Source organism: Notechis scutatus, chromosome 3, assembly GCF_049901735.1.
Source record: "Notechis scutatus isolate UNSWTSFEM ecotype Mainland chromosome 3, rNotScu1.2, whole genome shotgun sequence".
NCBI lineage: Eukaryota > Metazoa > Chordata > Lepidosauria > Squamata > Elapidae > Notechis > Notechis scutatus.
In genome coordinates, this window is record NC_142011.1 from 4,204,361 (window position 1) to 4,222,789 (window position 18,429).

The 18,429-nt window shown below is 46.0% G+C and overlaps 1 protein-coding gene across 1 annotated transcript in view; it reads left to right on the forward strand.

Moving 5' to 3' along the window:
* Positions 1-17,388, forward strand: part of RSPO4 (R-spondin 4) — a 57,922-nt gene extending 40,534 nt beyond the window's left edge. The window contains exons 2-5 of the mRNA XM_087959143.1: positions 2,897-3,085; positions 7,890-8,033; positions 10,453-10,638; positions 13,099-17,388. Coding sequence (XP_087815269.1) covers positions 2,897-3,085; positions 7,890-8,033; positions 10,453-10,638; positions 13,099-13,181 — 602 coding nt within the window. The 3' untranslated portion in view covers positions 13,182-17,388. The remainder of the gene's footprint in view (positions 1-2,896; positions 3,086-7,889; positions 8,034-10,452; positions 10,639-13,098) is intronic.
* The last annotated feature ends 1,041 nt before the right edge of the window (positions 17,389-18,429 follow it).

Below are 18,429 nucleotides of genomic sequence, written 5' to 3' on the forward strand. Positions count from 1 at the left end.
CCACCCCCTGGGTGTATCATAATTCATATTCTCCAATGGGACACGTCCATAGCCCAGAGTCATCACTCATGCTCTCCAGTTAGATTTTAGCACAGCAGAAACTTCAGTCACCTAATTACTATCTTTGAAAATATTTCTGGAATGCACTTTCGGTTTGCAAGCTGCTGCACTGCTCCCCCCTCCCTCCCTTTCTGTTGGCAACTCTAAAAAGACCATATGTTGGTCTTTTTATGTTTTATGAGTTGACAACTACCTGTATTTATGTGCAACACAAGGTTAAACTATATGCAGGTAGTCCTTGACTTATGACCGCAATTGTAAATAACAGTGGATGGGTGTGTCTATTGTAGCGTTGCATGGTCGCTAAGCCACCAGGGGGGGGGGAGTGACTTAGGTGTGTGTTTCACACTTACGACCGTTGTGTGTCATTCCCCAGGGTCACGTGATCAAAATTCAGACCTCTTGGTTCATATTTATGAAGGTTGCAGTGTTCCCAGTGTGTGTGTCTCTGTGTGTGTTTGTGTGTGTGTTTGTGTGTGTCACCTGATCTCCTCCTCCTCCTTTTTTCCCCGATTTATTTATTTTAATTTTAATTATAAGAATACATCACAGTGCATTCGTTCTGGCATTGCAATTGTTATACATATGTGTTGTGACTCCGAGACTTGAACCTGATCAGTCAGCAGATGTGGGTTCGAGTGATGAAGAAGATCTGGCACTGAGATTCGAGCCTGCATTATTAAGTGACTTAAAGGGGAGTCAAGTAGAGGGAGAGGAGTTGGATTTGAGAGATGAACCTGATTTATTGGAGGATTCAGAGTCCATTCCCTCCCCTGAATCTACTTCCCTGATTGCACCTCAGGTGTTAACTGTTAATCAGGAAAGTGTGTCAGAGGCTTCAAGCTGTGATGAAACTGCCGGATGCTGGCTGGGTGCCAGAACTAGGAGAAGATTGAGACGTCCATCTCAATTAGAAAAGAGACGTCCAGCAAAGGATTAATTAATGAGACTGACACGCCCTCTCTCAGAGGATATAAGGGAGCGTAGGAGTTAGTAATCTTTGCTGGAAACAAAGTGAATTTTGCCTTGGAAAGAATTGCGTCCGATTTACGAACTATACAGAATTGCCGGACAGATTCTAGGAGGATCGCCAAAGGACTGTGATAACAGAGCAATTGTATCTTCTGTCTCTGGTTTTGTTTACGTAAAGTATTTGAACTCTGTAACTTGAAGTTTTCATCTGTGGATACAGGTGGGACAGAACACATATGTATAAATTTTACTTCACCGTTTACAATCCTCTTGTTTGAGACATTGCTTGCTAATTCTTCTGATCCTCGTAGCTACTTATGTTCCGACTTTGCCTTCGTCTGTGCAACCAGTGACACAATTAATTCAACGTTTCATAATACTCCGATTCCCACCCCCCTTGTTTTGTTTTTTTAATTCTAGGTCCGATTCTGCACAGGCCGTAATTTTCCTTGTGATCTCTGTTTCGGGCGGTGTGCTTTCCTTCTTCCAGTATTGCCCATATATTATTCTAGCCACCATCCACACATGTACTATTAGATAAAATCAAAACCCTTCCTATATCCTTCTGGTATTATTCCTAAAAGGGAAAAAAAAATTAACCTTCGGACCAGCAAAGTCAACGGAGGAGGAGGCCAGATTCACATCCCAAGGGTGCAGGGGTGGGTTGCAAAAATTTTAGCAGCCAGGTTCTCTGCCTGGTTGCTGGGTGGGTGTGGCGCATGGTGGGCGTGGCCTAGTCAGACTCCTGCACCGCCGGGGGCGGGGGGGGGTCATTTTCACCTTCCCCAGAGTCCAGAGGCTTCCCTTGGGCCTCTGGGAGGCCAAAAATGTCCTCCCCTGGGATCCAGAGGGTCTCCGGAAGTTGGAAACAGACCCGTTTCTGGACTTATGGAACTTCCGGGAGTTTACCTGGGATCCAAAATGTGCCACCTGGAGGCTCTTGGGAGGGGAGGGGCAAGGAGAGAAGCAACCCGGAATGAAGGAGAAACTTTCCGACAAGGGAGGACAATTCAACAGTGGAACTGCTTGCCACCAGAAGTTGTGGCTGCTCCATCACTGGAGGTTTTCAAGAAGAGATTGGGCAGCCCATTTGTCTGAAATGGTATATAAGGTTTCCTGCCTGAGCAAGTGGTTGCACTAGAGGATAACAGATAACAGATCATCAGAGTTGGAAGGGACCTTGTAGGTCATCTAGTCCAACCCCCCGCCCAAGCGGGAGACCCTACGCCATTTCTGACCAATGGCAGTCCAGTCTCTTCTTAAAAGCCTCCAGGGATGAAGCTCCCACAACTTCTGAGGGCAACTTCTGTTCCATGGGTTGTTTATTCTCACTGTCGGAAAATTCTTCCTTATTTCCAGGTTGAATCTCTCTCCTTGTTCCGTTTCCATCCATTATTCCTTGTCTGGCCTTCAAAGGTGCTTTAGAACATGGCTTGACCCCCTTCCTCCTCTCTGTGGCAGCCCCTCAAATATTGGAAGACCGCTATCATGTCTCCCCTGGTCCTTCTCTTCACTAGACTAGCCAGGCCCAGTTCCTGCAACCGTTCATTGTATGTTTTAGCCTCCAGTTCCCTCATCATCCTGGTTGTTCTTCTCTGCACTTTTTCTAGAGTCTCAACATCTTCTTTTAATAATGTGGTGACCAAAACTGGATGCAGTACTCTAGGTGTGGTCTTACTAAGGCTTTATAGAGTGGTATTAGTACTGGTATTACTGGTATTAGATGACTTCCAAGGCCCCTTCCATCTCTGTTATTCTGTAAAGTATTCTGTAAAACCCCAGAAGGTTGGAGGCTGCTGGACTAGATGACCTCCACGTTCCCTTCCAATTCTGTTATTCTGCTGTTTTTCGTTTTGTTTTTTAGTGAGTGCCACCATGTTTGAGAACTGCACCGGTTGCGTTATGTGCTCCGAAGACAACGGCTGCGTCTCCTGCCAGCAGCGCCTCTTCCTCCTCATCTGGAGGGATGGGATCCGACAGTACGGGGCCTGTGTCCACGCCTGCCCATTGGGCTACTACGGGCAGCGAAGCCTGGACGTCAACCGATGCATCAGTAGGTAGCCAGCGTTGTAGGAAGCAAATTCTCAAGAGTTGTGAGCGTGTGAGCCAGAGGTGGTATTCCAGCAGGTTCTGACTGGTTCTGGAGAACCGGTAGCGGAAATTTTGAGTGGTTCGGAGAACCGGCCAATCCCACCTCTGACTGGCCCCGCCAACCCCATCTCTTCTCTGCCTCCCATTGAGTCCCAGCTGATCGGCTGGGTCTTCTTTGGTTGCCCTGCACAGGAGAACGGAGCTGGAAAGCAGGTTAGTGGGGTGGGATGCAGGGGTGGGATGCTACCAGTTCAGCACGGTTCTATAGAACCGGTAGCTCTGAAGAGCAGCAGACACTGAACTGCTTCGGCGTCTGCTGCTCTGTTTGGCCCACCCAACCGCCTGGGTTCATACCTGTCCTTTATTTCATGCTTTTTCAACCTCCGCTGCTTTGCGCGGCACAGCGGAGGTTGAAAAAGCAGGAAAGAAGAGGAGTTTGAAATGCTGTGCACCTGCGCGCAGCGCTTGTCAGTTGTCTGCGTGGCACAGCTGAGGAAATGGACCACACATACACACACACACGCAAAATGCATTCTCACCAGGGGTGGGATTCTACCTGCCAGAGAACTGGCAAATCGCACCACTGGCTGGCCCCACTCCACCCCACCCACTCCTTACCTGGCATGCGTGCCATCAAACTTGCCTGTAAAGTTGCTATTTTTCCTTTTCCCCCCCACCCCGACCATCAGCTGTTCTGCTCTGCCAGGAGATTAAAATTAGCTAGAAAGCAGGAAATGGTGAATTTCTTGCTTTCTAGGTAATCTAAAAGCAGAGCTGAACCTTCCTTAGGACCGAAGCTTCTATTTTTCAGTGCAGACTCAGGCAGCAGATTGCAGAAAGATAGATCTCTCAGTGAATCTGTGATTCTGTGAGCAACTCAATCTGCCTGCCTGCTTTGCCTGATTTTGGATAAAAGTTGCTCTTTTTTTAATAAAAAAATTAATATTTACATACCTGATGTGTTGTGAGTTAATTTTGCAAACAAATTTTGCTTGCAAGCAAATTTTATGTGACAGACTGAGCTAGCCGATGGCAGATATATAGATCTCTGAATGAATCTGTGATTCTGTGAGCAACTCAATCTGTTTGCTTTGCCTGATTTTGGGTAAAAGTTGCTCTTTTTAAAAAAATAAAAAAATTCAATATTTATATAAATATTTATAATATTTACATACAAGCCATGCCCGGCCAGTCACATGACCACCAAGCCATGCCCAGTCAGCAAGCCATGCCCAGTCAGTCACATGACCACCAAGCCACACCCACAAATTAGTCCACACCCACAGAATGGGTTGTTAAGAAATTTGAATCCTAGGGGGAGGGAATGGAGATTTTGCAGTTTCTGTCAGGATTCCAGCAATCGCCCTAATGAAATCATGATTCTCGAGCCAAACTTCAAAAAACTTCAAACGATTCATTAGAGGCGACATCCTGGCCCTGCCCTGTATGAAGCCAACTCTGGCCTACATCATTTCCTGTCCTCTGTGATCCTGTTTCCCCTCTCCCCCCTGGGTGTGTCATAAATCAGATTCTCCCATTGAGCACCTTCACAGGCTGGGTGTCATCATTCACGTTCTCCAATTGAATATATTCATGGGCAAAAGCCCTGGTAGTTTAGTTACAGTCTTTTAAAGATGAAGAGTTGGAATGTATTTTCACTTTCAAACTGCTGCACTGCTCTTCCGGATTTCCTTTCTCTTCTCCCCCACCCTTTTATTTTTCATGGCAACTACTAAAACAAGCATAGAAATGTCTTATGGGTTGACAGTATCCTTCCCCAAGGAGTGGGGAGGGAATGTGGATTTTACAGTATCCTTCCTTTGCCACGCCCACCAAGCCACAACCACCAAAGCACACCACGCCCACCAAGAGAACCGGTAGTAAAAAAATAATAATTATGAATCCCACCACTGGTGTGAGCAAAATAGAAACATACCAGTAGAAGGAATGTGTGCAATTTGGGGGCAACTGCCAAGTTCTCAGTTCTCACTCCTCTTTATCAGATTAGTTTTCATTTATTCAAGAAATTAAAATAGGAATTTCAAAGAAAAAAAAAATTACAAAGGCAAAACCAAACTAGGCAGATTTTTTTTTTGAAAAAGAACCGCCTTAAAAAAAAAAAAAGATAAAAACACATATACACGTAAGATAAAAGAAGCTTTATTGTCGCTTGTGATCGGGATGGATCAGAGATAAACTTTTGCAGCTAGGACAGAACCAGAACTCCCAGCCTCCTGGCGATTGGCTCAAGATCACGCGACTAGCTTTTGTACCTAAAGCCACCCAGTTGGCTTTCATGCCTAAGGCAGGACTAGAACTCACTGTCTCCTGGTGATTGGCCCAAAGTCACCCAGCTGTCTTTCATGGCTAAGGCGGGATTAGAATTCACTGTCTCTTGGTGATTGGCCCAAAGTCACCCAGTTGGCTTTCATGCCTAAGGTGGGACTAGAACTCACAGGCTCCTGGTGATTGGCCCAAAGTCACCCAGCTGTCTTTCATGGCTAAGGCGGGACTAGAACTCACTGTCTCCTGGGGATTGGCCCAAAGTCACCCAGCTGTCTTTCATGGCTAAGGCGGGATTAGAATTCACTGTCTCCTGGTGATTGGCCCAAAGTCACCCAGTTGGCTTTCATGCCTAAGGTGGGACTAGAACTCACTGTCTCCTGGTGATTGGCCCAAAGTCACCCAGTTGGCTTTCATGCTTAAGGCGGGACTAGAACTCACTGCCTCCTGGGGATTGGCCCAAAGTCACCCAGTTGGCTTTCATGCCTAAGGCGGGACTAGAACTCACTGTCTCCTGGTAATTGGCCCAAAGGCAGCCAGACGGCTTTCATAACTAAGGTAGGACTAGAACTCCCAGTTTCCTGATGATTAGCCCAAATTCACCCAGTCAGTTTTTGTGCTTAAAGGTGGAACTAGAACTCACCTTCTCTTGGTGATTGGCCCAAAGCCAGCCAACCACCTTTCATGCCTAAGGTGGAACTAGAGACCACCATCATCTTGTGATTGGCCCGAAGTTACTCCGCTAACTTCGATAGCTAAGGCAGGACTAGACTCCCCAGTCTCCCAGTGCTTGACCCAAAGTCATCCAACCAAAGTCAGGGTCTCTGGTTACTCGCCTGGTATCTTAACCACCGGATTAGACCAGGGATGGGAGTCAAAAATCCCAACAACTGGTTCTCTGCCCAGTTGCTGGGTGGGCGTGGCCTACCGGAGCTTCCGGTTTGGTCATTTTTCACCTTCCCCAGAGTCCTGAGGCTTCCCTCGGGCCTGTGTGAAGGTGGAAAGGGCCTCCCCCGGACTCCAGAGGCTCTCCAGAAATGGAAACAAGCCTGTTTCTGGACTTCTGGAACTTCCGGGGGGCTGTTTTTTACCCTCCCAGAGTCTCCGTGTGGACCCTGCATTTACTTGCATCCAAAATTACTTGCATCCAAAAACTCTCTTCATACTCTACATAAACGACCTCTGTGATCATATTAAGAGCAATTGCGTTCTCTTCGCTGATGATGTAAAGCTGTTCAATACCACAGACAATACTGCTACCCTACAAAAGATCTTGACTATGTATCTGAATGGTCAAACAAATGGCAACTTCAAATCTCAACAAATAAATGCTCTGTCTTACATATTGGCAAAAAAATCAGAAAATAAAATACAAGCTGAATAGTCAAGATCTTGTTGATGACCCAAGCTCTGTAAAGGACCTTGGAATACTCACCTCTAATGATCTAAGTGCTAGAGCCCACTGCAACTACATAGCCAAAAAGGCATTAAGAGTTGTTAACCTAATCCTACGTAGTTTTTCTCTGGTAATATCACACTACTAACCAGAGCATACAAAACATTTGCTAGACCAATACTCGAATACAGTTCATCAGTCTGGAACCCTCATTACGTATCTGATATTAGCACAATTGAGAAAGTCCAGAAATATTTCACAAGAAGAGTTCTCCACTCCTCTACTCGTTGTAGAATACCTTATGCCACCAGACTTGAAATTCTAGAACTAGAAAACCTTGAACTACGCCGTCTTCGGTCTGATCTAAGTATGGTATATAAAATCATACATTGCAATGTCCTACCCGTCAATGAATACTTCAGCTTCAACCATAACAACACAAGAGCACACAATAGATACAAACTCAAAGTAAACCGCACCAAACTTGATTGCAGGAAATACGACTTCAGCAACAGAGGGGTCAATGTCTGGAATACTCTACCCGACTCTGTAGTCTCTTCCTCAAACCCCAAAAACTTTAACCTTAGACTGTCTACTATTGACCTCACCCCTTTCCTAAGAGGCCTGTAGGGGGCGTGCATAAGCGCACCAACGTGCCTACCGTCCCTGTCCTATTGTTTCTCTTATTCTTTTTATTTTTCTTATATGTACCCATTTCATGTATTCACAACTATGTATACACTTATACTTATTATCTTGTAAACAATTGGCAAATCAAATAAATAAATAAATAAATAAAATGGGCCGCGTGGAGACTCCTGGGAGGGGAGGGGAGAGGCAGGTTGGACGTAGCCAGCCAGTCAGTTCAGCTACCATTTTGGCGAACCACATTGTAAATTTTAATATCCGGTTCTCATGAACCGGGCCAAACCGGCTGAATCCTACCCCTGGACTAGACCAAACTGGCTCTCTCTGAGAGACAGACTCCATTACGGTCGTAAGCTGAGGACTAGCCGTATGGGCATGCCAGGAATCAGACTGAGTTTAAAGGTGGCTTTTTCTTAACACGGAACCTCTCCGTTCTTAGAATGCCGGTCGCCCAACTGCGAGAGCTGTTTCAGCAAAGACTTTTGCATGAGATGCCAAGAGCGCTTCTACCTGCACAAAGGGAAATGCTTAAGCACCTGTCCTCCTGACACCATGGCCTGGCACAGCACCCGGGAATGCCAAGGTAAGGCCAAGCTGCAGGAGGGAGTAGCACCCCCGACCCCCCACCTTTCTTCCCCCACCGCATCCTGGAGGGAGGATTCTGAACAATCGGGTGCAAAAGCAACGTCGAATGGACTGTGCCACGAGCTGAACTGAGGTCCAGAGAGGGCTTGGCTTGCGTCCTGTGCCCACCTAGGGACTCACTACCACCCGGGATCAACTCAGAGCTGGGCTAGATGGACAAGGAGCTTGGCAATTGGTAGAAGAGAATATCGGGGGCTCGGAATCGAACTGTGGGGTCCTCGGTGCTCTCTGAGATTGGCGGTTTTCTTGCAGATGTTTCATGACTCGTGTTACCTAGTTTGGTAATGAAATGTCAGCAAGTAGACCACCAAGCTCAGAGAGCACTAAGGACCCCACAGTCATTGTCCTCCTCCTCCTCCTCCTCCTCCTCTTCCTCTTCCTCCTCCTCCTCCTCCTCCTCCTCCTCCTCCTCCTCCTCCTCCTCCTCCTCCTCCTCCTCCTTCTCTTCCTGCTGCTCCTCCTCCTCCTCCTCCTCCTCCTCCTCCTCCTCCTCCTCACACCCCACTCCCTTCTAGCATTGATGATGTTACCTAGTTTGGGTAAAGAAATGTCTGAAAGAAAACACGCAAGCTCAGAGTGCACCAAGAATCCACAGTCGTCTTCCTTCCTCCTTCCTCCTCCCTTCTCCCTCTTTCTCCTCCTCCTCTCCAAGAGCCCCACTCCCTACTAGCACTGATAATGTTCCCTAGTATGGTCATGAAACATCTGCAAGAAAACCATCAAACTCAGACAGTACCAAGGCCCCTACACTCCTCCTCCTCCTCCTCTTTCTCTCCTCCTCCCCCTCTTCTCTTCCTTAAATTTCATTCTGCAAACACCATTCCTTTCAAACACAGACGATGATGTAGTTGGGTCACCTAGTTGGGTCATGAAATGTCGGTAAGAAAACGACCCAGCTTAGAAAGCACCAGGAATCCACAGTCCTCCTCCCTCTCTCCACAAATCCCTCTCCCTTCTAGCCCTGATGATGTTCCCTATTTTGGTCATAACCTGCTAAATTTGTTTTATTGGAATGGAATGGAATGGAATGGAATGGAATGGAATAGAATAGAATAGAATAGAATAGAATAGAATAGAATAGAATAGAATAGAATAGGGAATAGGAATAGGAGTAGAATAGAATAGAATAGAATAGAATAGAATAGAATAGAAAATAGAATAGAAAATAGAATAGAAAATAGAATAGAATAGAATAGAATAGAATAGAATAGAATAGAATAGAATAGAATAGAATAGAATATAGAAATTAGAATAGAGTAGAATAGAAAAGAAAATAGAATAGAATAGGTTATAGAAATTAGAATAGAATAGAATATAGAAATAAGAATAGAATAGAGTGGAGTAGAATAGAATAGAATAGAATAGAAAATAGAATAGAATAGAATATAGAAATTAGAATAGACTAGAATATAGAAATAAGAATAGAACAGAGTAGAATAGAATAGAATAGAATAGAATAGAATAGAATAGAATAGAATAGAATAGAATAGAATAGAATAAACAGAGTTGGAAGGGATCCTGGAGGTCAACTAGTCCAGTGGTCGCCAACCAGTGGGCCGGGGACCAATGGTGGTCTGTGAGAAAATTTTGGTGGTCTGCAGAGAAATGTCACCCCCAAAGCAATTAATCCAGGCTGAGTGGGAACACAAGGCTTGCGTGGTTTGCACTGCGAACAACATGAGGTAGTAAGGGGTGGAGGGAAAGGGTGGAGGGGGGAAACTTGCACTACTCACCTGGCCTGGCCACCGGGCTGCTTCTTTCCGCTTCTTTCTCCTTCTGCTTTTGGCTGCACGCAAGGAAAGCAGCCAAAGTCTTTCTTTCTCTCCCCCAAACTCCGCCAGAAATGAGCCTTTGGGACCCTGCAAGGCCTCCTGCTCCAAGAGGCTGCACCGGTAAAGACTCATTTCTGGCGGAGTTTGGGGGGAGAGAAAGAAAGACTTCTGCAGCTTCTGCTGTTTTCCTTGCATGAAGCCAAAAGTCTCTCCCTCTCTTTCTCTCTCCCCCTGAGAACGGAGCTGGAGACGGTATCCGGTGACCCCAAATAAAGAATGATCGATTGGTAGGAAAACAGGGTGGGGGATTTTCCTGCAGACTTTTTGGGGGGTTTTCCCAGGGTCTCTGGTCTACGGGACTTAAAATGATGAGTTTGGTGGTCCCTGAGGTCCAAAAGGTTGGCGACCCCTGTTCTAGTCCAACCCCCTTGCCTAGGCAGGAAACCCTACCTCATGAAACATCTGCAAGAAAACAACCAAGCTCAGAGAGCACCAAGGACCCCACAGCATGGCAACTGACAAGATTCTAGTCCTCGTTGAGTCTCACTACTCTCTTCCATCTCTCCCTCTCTCCCCCACCCCCAGAAAACTGCGAGGCAGCCCCCTGGAGCAGTTGGAGCCCCTGCACCAAGCAAGGGCGGATGTGTGGGTACAAATGGGGCTCAGAGAGCCGAGTTCGGGAGACACTCTGGAGCGAGAAAGATGAGGCGGCTCTCTGTCCAGAGCTGTCCGAGTCCCGGAATTGTCGGATGAAGAGACATTGTCCCGGAGGTAAGATTTGAATGCCGGGCCACTCAGGGGTGGGATTCACATTTTGTAACAACTGTGGGCGTGGCTAGGTGGCACGGCTAGGTGGGTGTGCCCATGTGACTGGGTAGGCGTGGCATTTTTTGCAGCACCCCCTCCATTTTGGGGGGGGCCTTCTGGGCCTCAGGGAAGCTTCTCGGGCGGCATTTTTGCTCCCAAAAGCCTTCCCTGGGGCTTAGGAAAGTAAAAACTAGCGCATAAGAGGGGTATGCAGCACCTTAGTACCTTAAGGCATGACTGGGTGGGGAAGAACGCAGTCAGTGATGTTGAGCATGCGTGCAATGTTGCACATGTGCAATAAGGACTGACTGGGAGGGGAGAGGTGGGGCCAGCCAGGGCCTTGATTTGCCGCTTCTCCGAACTGGGCAGAATCATAACAACCGGTTCTGTAGAACCGGTGTGAACTGGTAGAATCCCACCCTAGGTTGTCCTTAACAAAAGATCCTATGGTCTCCACAGCCTTACCAGGTAAGACCAGACTGGAAATCTAGCCAGGTAAGCTAACCCGACAGCCTAGTCCTCGCCTTATGACCACAACTGAGCTCAAAATCCCTGTGGCCAAGTGAGACATTTATGAAGTCAGGTTTGGCCCATTTTACCACCTTTGTTAGCACTTAGTAGTAGCACTTAGACTTATAGACCACTTCACAGTACTTCACAGCCCCACTCTAAGCAGTTTACAGAGTCAGCCTCTTGCCCCGAACCATCTGGGTCCTCATTTTACCCACCTCGGAAGGACAGAAGGCTGAGTCAGGATCAAATTTCCTGGCAGTGGGCAGAGTTAGCCTGCCATGCTGCATTCAGACAGACAGACAGACAGACAGATAGATAAGATGATAGATGATAGATAGATAGAGTGAGTGAGTGAGTGAGTGAGTGAGTGAGTGACAGAAAGACAGAGAGGCAGAAATACTAGACAGACAGACATGGGGAGGGAGAGAGAGAGAGAGAGAGAGAGAGAGAAACAGTGAGAGACTGAATGATAGATAGAGAGGTAAGACATAGATAAATAAATAGCATTAGCACTTAGACTTATATACCGCTTCATAGTGCTTTCCAGTCATCTGTAAGCAGTTTACAGAGTCAGCCTCTTGTCCCCAACCATCTGGGTCCTCATTTTACCCACCTCGAAAGGAGGAAAGGCCAAGTCAACTTGGATGGATGGGTGAGTGGATGGATGGATGGAGAGATATAGATGATATCTATCTATCTATCTATCTATCTATCTATCTATCTATCTATCTATCTATCTACCTACCTACCTACCTACCTATCATCTATTTACCTACCTACCTACTTACCTACTTATCTACCTACCTACCTATCTATTATCTATCTATCTACCTACCTACCTACCTACGTACGTACCTATCATCCATCTATCTATCATCTATCTATCTATCTATCTATCTACCTACCTACCTACCTACCTATCATCTATTTACCTACCTACCTACTTACCTACTTATCTACCTACCTACCTATCTATTATCTATCTACCTACCTACCTACCTATCATCCATCTATCATCTATCTATCTATCTACCTACCCACCTACCTACCTATCATCTATTTACCTACCTACCTATTATCTATCTATCTACCTACCTACCTACCTATTACCTATCTATCTATCTATCCATCTATCTATCTATCTATCTATCTATCTATCTATCTATCCATCCATCCATCCATCCATCCATCCATCCATCCATCTATATCTATCTATCTACCTACCTACCTATCATCCATCTATCTATCATCTATCTATCTATCTACCTACCCACCTACCTACCTATCATCTATTTACCTACCTACCTATCTCTATCTATCTATCTATCTATCTATCTATCTATCTATCTATCTATCTATCTATCTATCTACCTACCCACCTATCTACCTATCATCTATTTACCTACCTACCTATTATCTATCTATCTATCTATCTATCTATCTATCTATCTATCATCTATCATCTATCTATCTATCATCTATCTAGACAAACAGACACAGACAGACAGAACAGATAGAAGATAGATAGAGAGACAGAGAGATAAGACATAAATAAATAGCAAAAGCACTTAGACTAGGGAGAGAGAGAGGGAGATGATAGACATAAAATTTCAGAAGCCATCAAGCTGGTTTTGCAAAATTTTCTAAAGTGGAGCAAACTTTCATCTCCTCTCAGTCCCTCCCCTGACAATATTCTGGAACAAAACAACAACAACAACAAAAACCAACCAACCAGTCGGCTGGTGTTGAAAAGAGAGTTGAAAACCAGATGTGTGTGTGGGGGGGTTCTTTTTGGCAGAGGGAGAAAATGTTTTGCTCGTTAATAGCAAACGGGGCTGCCCTGGCCAAAGATTTCACGCTTCAGTAAGGAAGTAGCCTGACTCCGCGCGTCTTTTGTTTGTTGTCTTGCAGAGAAGAATGAAAACGTGAAGAGGAACAAGAAAGGAAGGCAGCAGAGGAGGAAGAAGAAAATAGATGCATTTAAGGTTGCCTAAGGAGCATCGGAGCGAGTGGGTTTGCCCCGGAGGTGGTGAACAGCACCCAACGAAGTCCATCAAGGAGCTCCATCACTGGCCAAATTAAAAACAAATAGGATGGTTTCTCTCTCTTCTTTTTTCTGCCTTTCAAAGTTCCTGCTCTTCAGTTCCTCGGTTTGTCCTTCACGTTTCTCCACCACGATGGTTGCCTCTTGACCTTCTCTCCAGTGTGGTTAGACAACAGAAGATGGAAGGTGGAGTCCATGCCCTCTCTAACCATATTGATGTCTGGAGCGTCGTCTCCCTACCTTTCACCTCTCCATCTCAGCACCTTTGATTTTACGAAAACCAGAACCGTAACGTTGGAGGAAACCATCCAAGAACCCAAATGAGAAGGGACTAACTCTTGCTGTTCGACCTGCTATGGAAGAGGTGGGTGATGGACCATTCGGAAGAGCTGAAGACCACACCGAGTCCTATCTAACGACCCCAAGAGATGGAGTTCTGGAGGGAACGCAAGATCTCATCTGGCTTTCTCCTGGTTCTTCCTCCACCCACTACCCCTTAGAAGGGTTTTCCTGAATCTTTCTCAGCGTTACTCATTCTAGGAACACAATCGATTGTCCAACGAACATGAGTTTAAGACTAAGGAAGAACCAAACTGGGATTTAGATGTGTGGTCCCCATTTCTCTCACACCCAAGAAGTTGAGATGATTGTGGTCAGGGGCAACCAACCTACGTTTCCCCATGGAGAAGACAAACCATGTTTTCTTCCCAAGATAGAAGCAAAGCAAACTCTGCCACCATCCCTAGACGCAAACGAGACTTCGGACAAGGACAACTCAGCAGGGAAAAAAAATTCAGAAATTGGTTCCCTGTTGAAGAAAACTGAACTGCTGAGGATTGGGCTTATTTTAATTGACAAATTCGTAGGATCAGCTTAGAAAAAAAAAAACACTTCCAGCAGACAGGCCTACAGTGTTCTATCACCTCCAGAAAAATAAGCAGAATCATTTACTTTTCTAGAACCCCAGCTATAGTTTCTGACTTCAGCTGGACTGTCTGCCCATCCTTGTCGGTCAAACGTGTTGATCCTTTCTGCTTTAATGACAACGCTGCGTTTCCCATCAACCAGATCTTTGTCCGTGTTCCTCCAGCAAAAGTGGAAATTGTCCACAGTGAGGATGGGCCATCTTGGTCCAGCCTTAAAGTGGAGAACGAAACGCTTGGAGCAACGTAGCATGCCACCAGCTCAAGCCTAACTATAACCATTCAATAGTTTTCAAGCCATCCCAGGTTCGTGGAGGCTGCAACACATGAAAAATGGTTGCAGGAATTGGGTATGGCTAGTCTAGAGAAAAGAAGGACAAGGGGAGGTGACATGATACCAGTAGTCCAGTATTTGAAGGGCTACCCCAAAGAGGAGGGGATAAATTTATTTTCCAAAGCCCCTGAATGCAGGACAAGAAGCAACGGGTGGAAACTAATTGAAGAAGAGAAGCAACCAGGAATTATGGAGAAACTTCCTCACAGTGAGGACAATTAACCAGTGGAACTGCTTGTTGTGGGTGCTCCATTAATGGAGGTTTTTCAAGAAGAGATTGGACAAACACTTGTCTGAAATGGGAGACCCCATGCTTGAGCAGGGGGTCAGGCTAGAAGACCTCCAAGGTCCCTTGCAGCTCTGTCATTCTGTTGTTTTATCTTTCAAGTGTACAACTTTCCCCAACCTTTTGGCACGGATGTATTTGTGCACTGCTTTTAACATGTTGGTGCAAGAAACACTAGGACAAAACAGGAAAAGTTGGGGGCGTGCGGGAGGCTGCATGTGTGCCAAAGGACTCAAATATAACCCTTTGTATTTACATTTGCAGAGTTTTAATCTTTAGTGTTCCAATATTTCAGGGGCTGCCACAGAAAGGAAGGGGTCAATCTATTTTCCAAAGCACCTTTGAAGGCCAGACAAGGAATAATAATGGATGGAAACTGAACAAGGAGAGATTCAACCTGGAAATAAGGAGAAACTTTCTGACAGGGAGGACAATTAACGGATGGAACAGAAGTTGCCTTCGGAAGTTGTGGGAGCTTCATCCCTGGTGGCTTTCAAGAGGAGACTGGACTCCCATCTGTCAGAAATGGTGTAGGGTCTCCTGCTTGGGCAGGGGGTTGGACTAGATGACCTCCAAAGTCCCTTCCAATTCTGTTATTCTGTTATCAAGGAGAGATTCAACCTGGAAATAAGGATAAATTTTTCTGACAGTGAGAACAATCAACCCATGGAACAGAAGTTGTGGGAGCTTCATCCCTGGAAACTTCCAAGAAGAGATTGGACTACCCTTTGTCAGAAATGGGGTAGGGTCTCCTGCTGGGGTGGGGGTTGGACTAGATGACCTACAAGGTCCCTTCCAACTCTGATGATCTGTTATTATCTAGTGTTCCAAAATGCTAAATTTAGAAATGAACCCATGGCTGTGAGGGTTGCACAGCCAATCCTTGACTTACAACCATGGGTTTACTGACCATCCAAAGTCACAACGGCGATGAGAGCGGGGAAAAAAATATTCCTTTGACTGGTCCTCGCAGTTATGACCATTAAGCATCCTCAGCATGAAATGGTCACAATTTCAGCACTTGGCAAGCAGCACAAATGTGTCACCATTTGTGAACTTTCTGACACAAGCGAAGTCAGTGGGGAAAAGCCAGATTCGCTTAAGGACCGTGTGATTCGCTCAACAACCACGGCAGAAAGGGATTGTGAAATTCAGCATGAATTACTTAAACCACCACCTTGTTTAGCGATGGAAATTCGGCTCCCCGTTTTGGTTACAAGTCGAGGACTGCCCCTCTGGAGTTAGACTAATGCTTTGTTGGGTAGAATTCTTGCAGATTTTCGGTTCAAATTATTCTCATCAAAACAATTGTGCTGAGAGGGTATGTCTGCAGGTATTTACTAAAAAAATGTAAATCTACATTCCCCCTCCTCCATCAAGCTTGTGATGACCCAAAGGGGCGTGGCACAAAAGCAACAAAGTCACAAAAGTGGGTAAAGTCCCTTTAATGCCTCCAATTTGGCCCCCCAATGTCCAGTTATCCTCGGCTGGAGAAAAAAAACTCTCCCAAGAACAGTTTTTAAAGGGAAGAAATTCCCCCGGAACCCAAAGTACATATAAATTATAAAACACAAACCACAAAGCTGCAGCCATTAATGAGACAGGGCAGGATAAGGAATTGCAGACTTCAAAAGATAATGAGACGCGTACAGTTGGGAGGATGCCGGAACCCAGGTAAGACTTGACAAACAAAGGTAATGGACGCTTTGCTTCCAGCAAAGTGCTGTGTGAAAATGCCCTTTATATCCTGTTTTCCCAGCTGCAGCTAATGAAGGGAATCAGGGCCTTTTCCTCCCCCGTAAGCCATGTTGCTCCCTTATCTGTTCCTGTGTGCTCTAGGATGAAGAGGGGGTGGGCCTGGGTCTTCCTCTGAATGCCCAACCAGCCTTTGCCTTTCCCCACTTTTCTCTACGGCCACCGGAGCCACACTCCCACTCCCCGTCGCTGCTCGACCTCCCCCTCAGAATCCGATTCCAACAGGGGCATGACACAGCTGCGGATTTCCGATAGGGTTTCTGTATTTTGGGATGAAAGACCGAGCGACAGGTTCTTATTTCTATAAATAAATAGATTTTATATATATTATAGAGAATTTATTTCTAGAATGGCAACATATTTAAAAAAAATCATATCTTTTTAAAATATATATATTGGGGGGGGGGACTTTCGTTAAAACGAAACATTGTACATAACCCTCGAGGTCCCGGACTGCATCCGATCTTTTATTCTGCTTTGATTTTTTTAGCAGAAAATTTAGCTGGGGGGGTGGGGGGGGAAAAAAACTGTTTTTTTTTCCCTGTAGACTTTTTAATAAATTGCCATGGGGAGGCACCAGAGAGTCGACAAACACAGTCCTTTTGTCATCAGTTCTTGCATTTAGTAATCTGTCTTTAAAGTTTGCCTTCCCAAAATCCGCCTATATTGGGATTACAGAACCCATCCTCCCCAGCCAGTACAAAAAAAACAACACCATCTGATGCCCCCAGCTGAATTAGAAGGTGCGAAGGAGTAAGGAAGGAGTAAAACGTTGTGTATTTGTTTTTTTGGTACTCTGTTGAAAAGCAGGACAACGGTTGGGTGTGTTCAGTATTCAATAAAGACGTGTTGAAAAACCTCATTCTTTGTCTTGTGTGCATTCATAGCACGTTCATAGAGCACCAAGGATCCCACAATCATCCTTGTCCTCCTCCTCCTCCTCCTCCTCCTCCTCCTCCTCCTCCTCCTCCTCCTCCTCCTTCTCCTTCTCCTCCTCCATCATTCTGCAAACACCACTCCTTTCAAACACTGACGATGTTACCTAGTTGGGTCTTGAAATGTCTAAGAAAACCACCAAGTTCACAGAGCATCAAGGACCCCACAATCCATCCTTCCTTCCTTCCTTCCTTCCTTCCTTCCTTCCTTCCTTCCTTCCTTCCTTCCTTCCTTCCTCCCTCCCTCCCTCCCTCCCTCCCTCCCTCCCTCCCTCCTTCCTTCCTTCCTTCCTTCCTTCCTTCCTTCCTTCCTTCCTTCCTTCCTTCCTTCCTTCCTTCCTTCCTAAGGTTGACTCAGCCTTCCATTCCTCCAAGGTGGGTAAAAAGAGAACCCAAATTGTTGGGGGCAAGAGGCTGACTCTGTAAACCGCTTAGAGAGGGCTCCTTCCTTCCTTCCTTCCTTCCTTCCTTCCTTCCTTCCTTCCTTCCTTCCTTCCTCCCCCTCCCTCCCTCCCTCCCTCCCTCCTTCTCTCTCCTTCCTTCCTCCCTCCCTCCCTCCCTCCTTCTCTCTCCTTCCTTCCTTCCTCCCTCCCTCCCTCCTTCTCTCTCCTTCCTTCCTCCCTCCCTCCCTCCTTCTCTCTCCTTCCTTCCTTCCTTCCTTCCTTCCTTCCTTCCTTCCTTCCTTCCTCCCTCCCTCCCTCCCTCCCTCCCTCCCTCCCTCCTTCCTTCCTTCCTTCCTTCCTTCCTTCCTTCCTTCCTTCCTATACAATCCTAAATTTCATTAACAGAGGGATACAATCAAGAGCAAGGGAGGTACTAATACCACTCTATAAAGCCTTAGTAAGGCCACACCTAGAGTACTGCATCCAGTTTTGGTCACCACATTATAAAAAAGATGCTGAGACTCTAGAAAAAGTACAGAGAAGAGCAACCAGGATGATGAGGGGATGATTGGAGACTAAAAC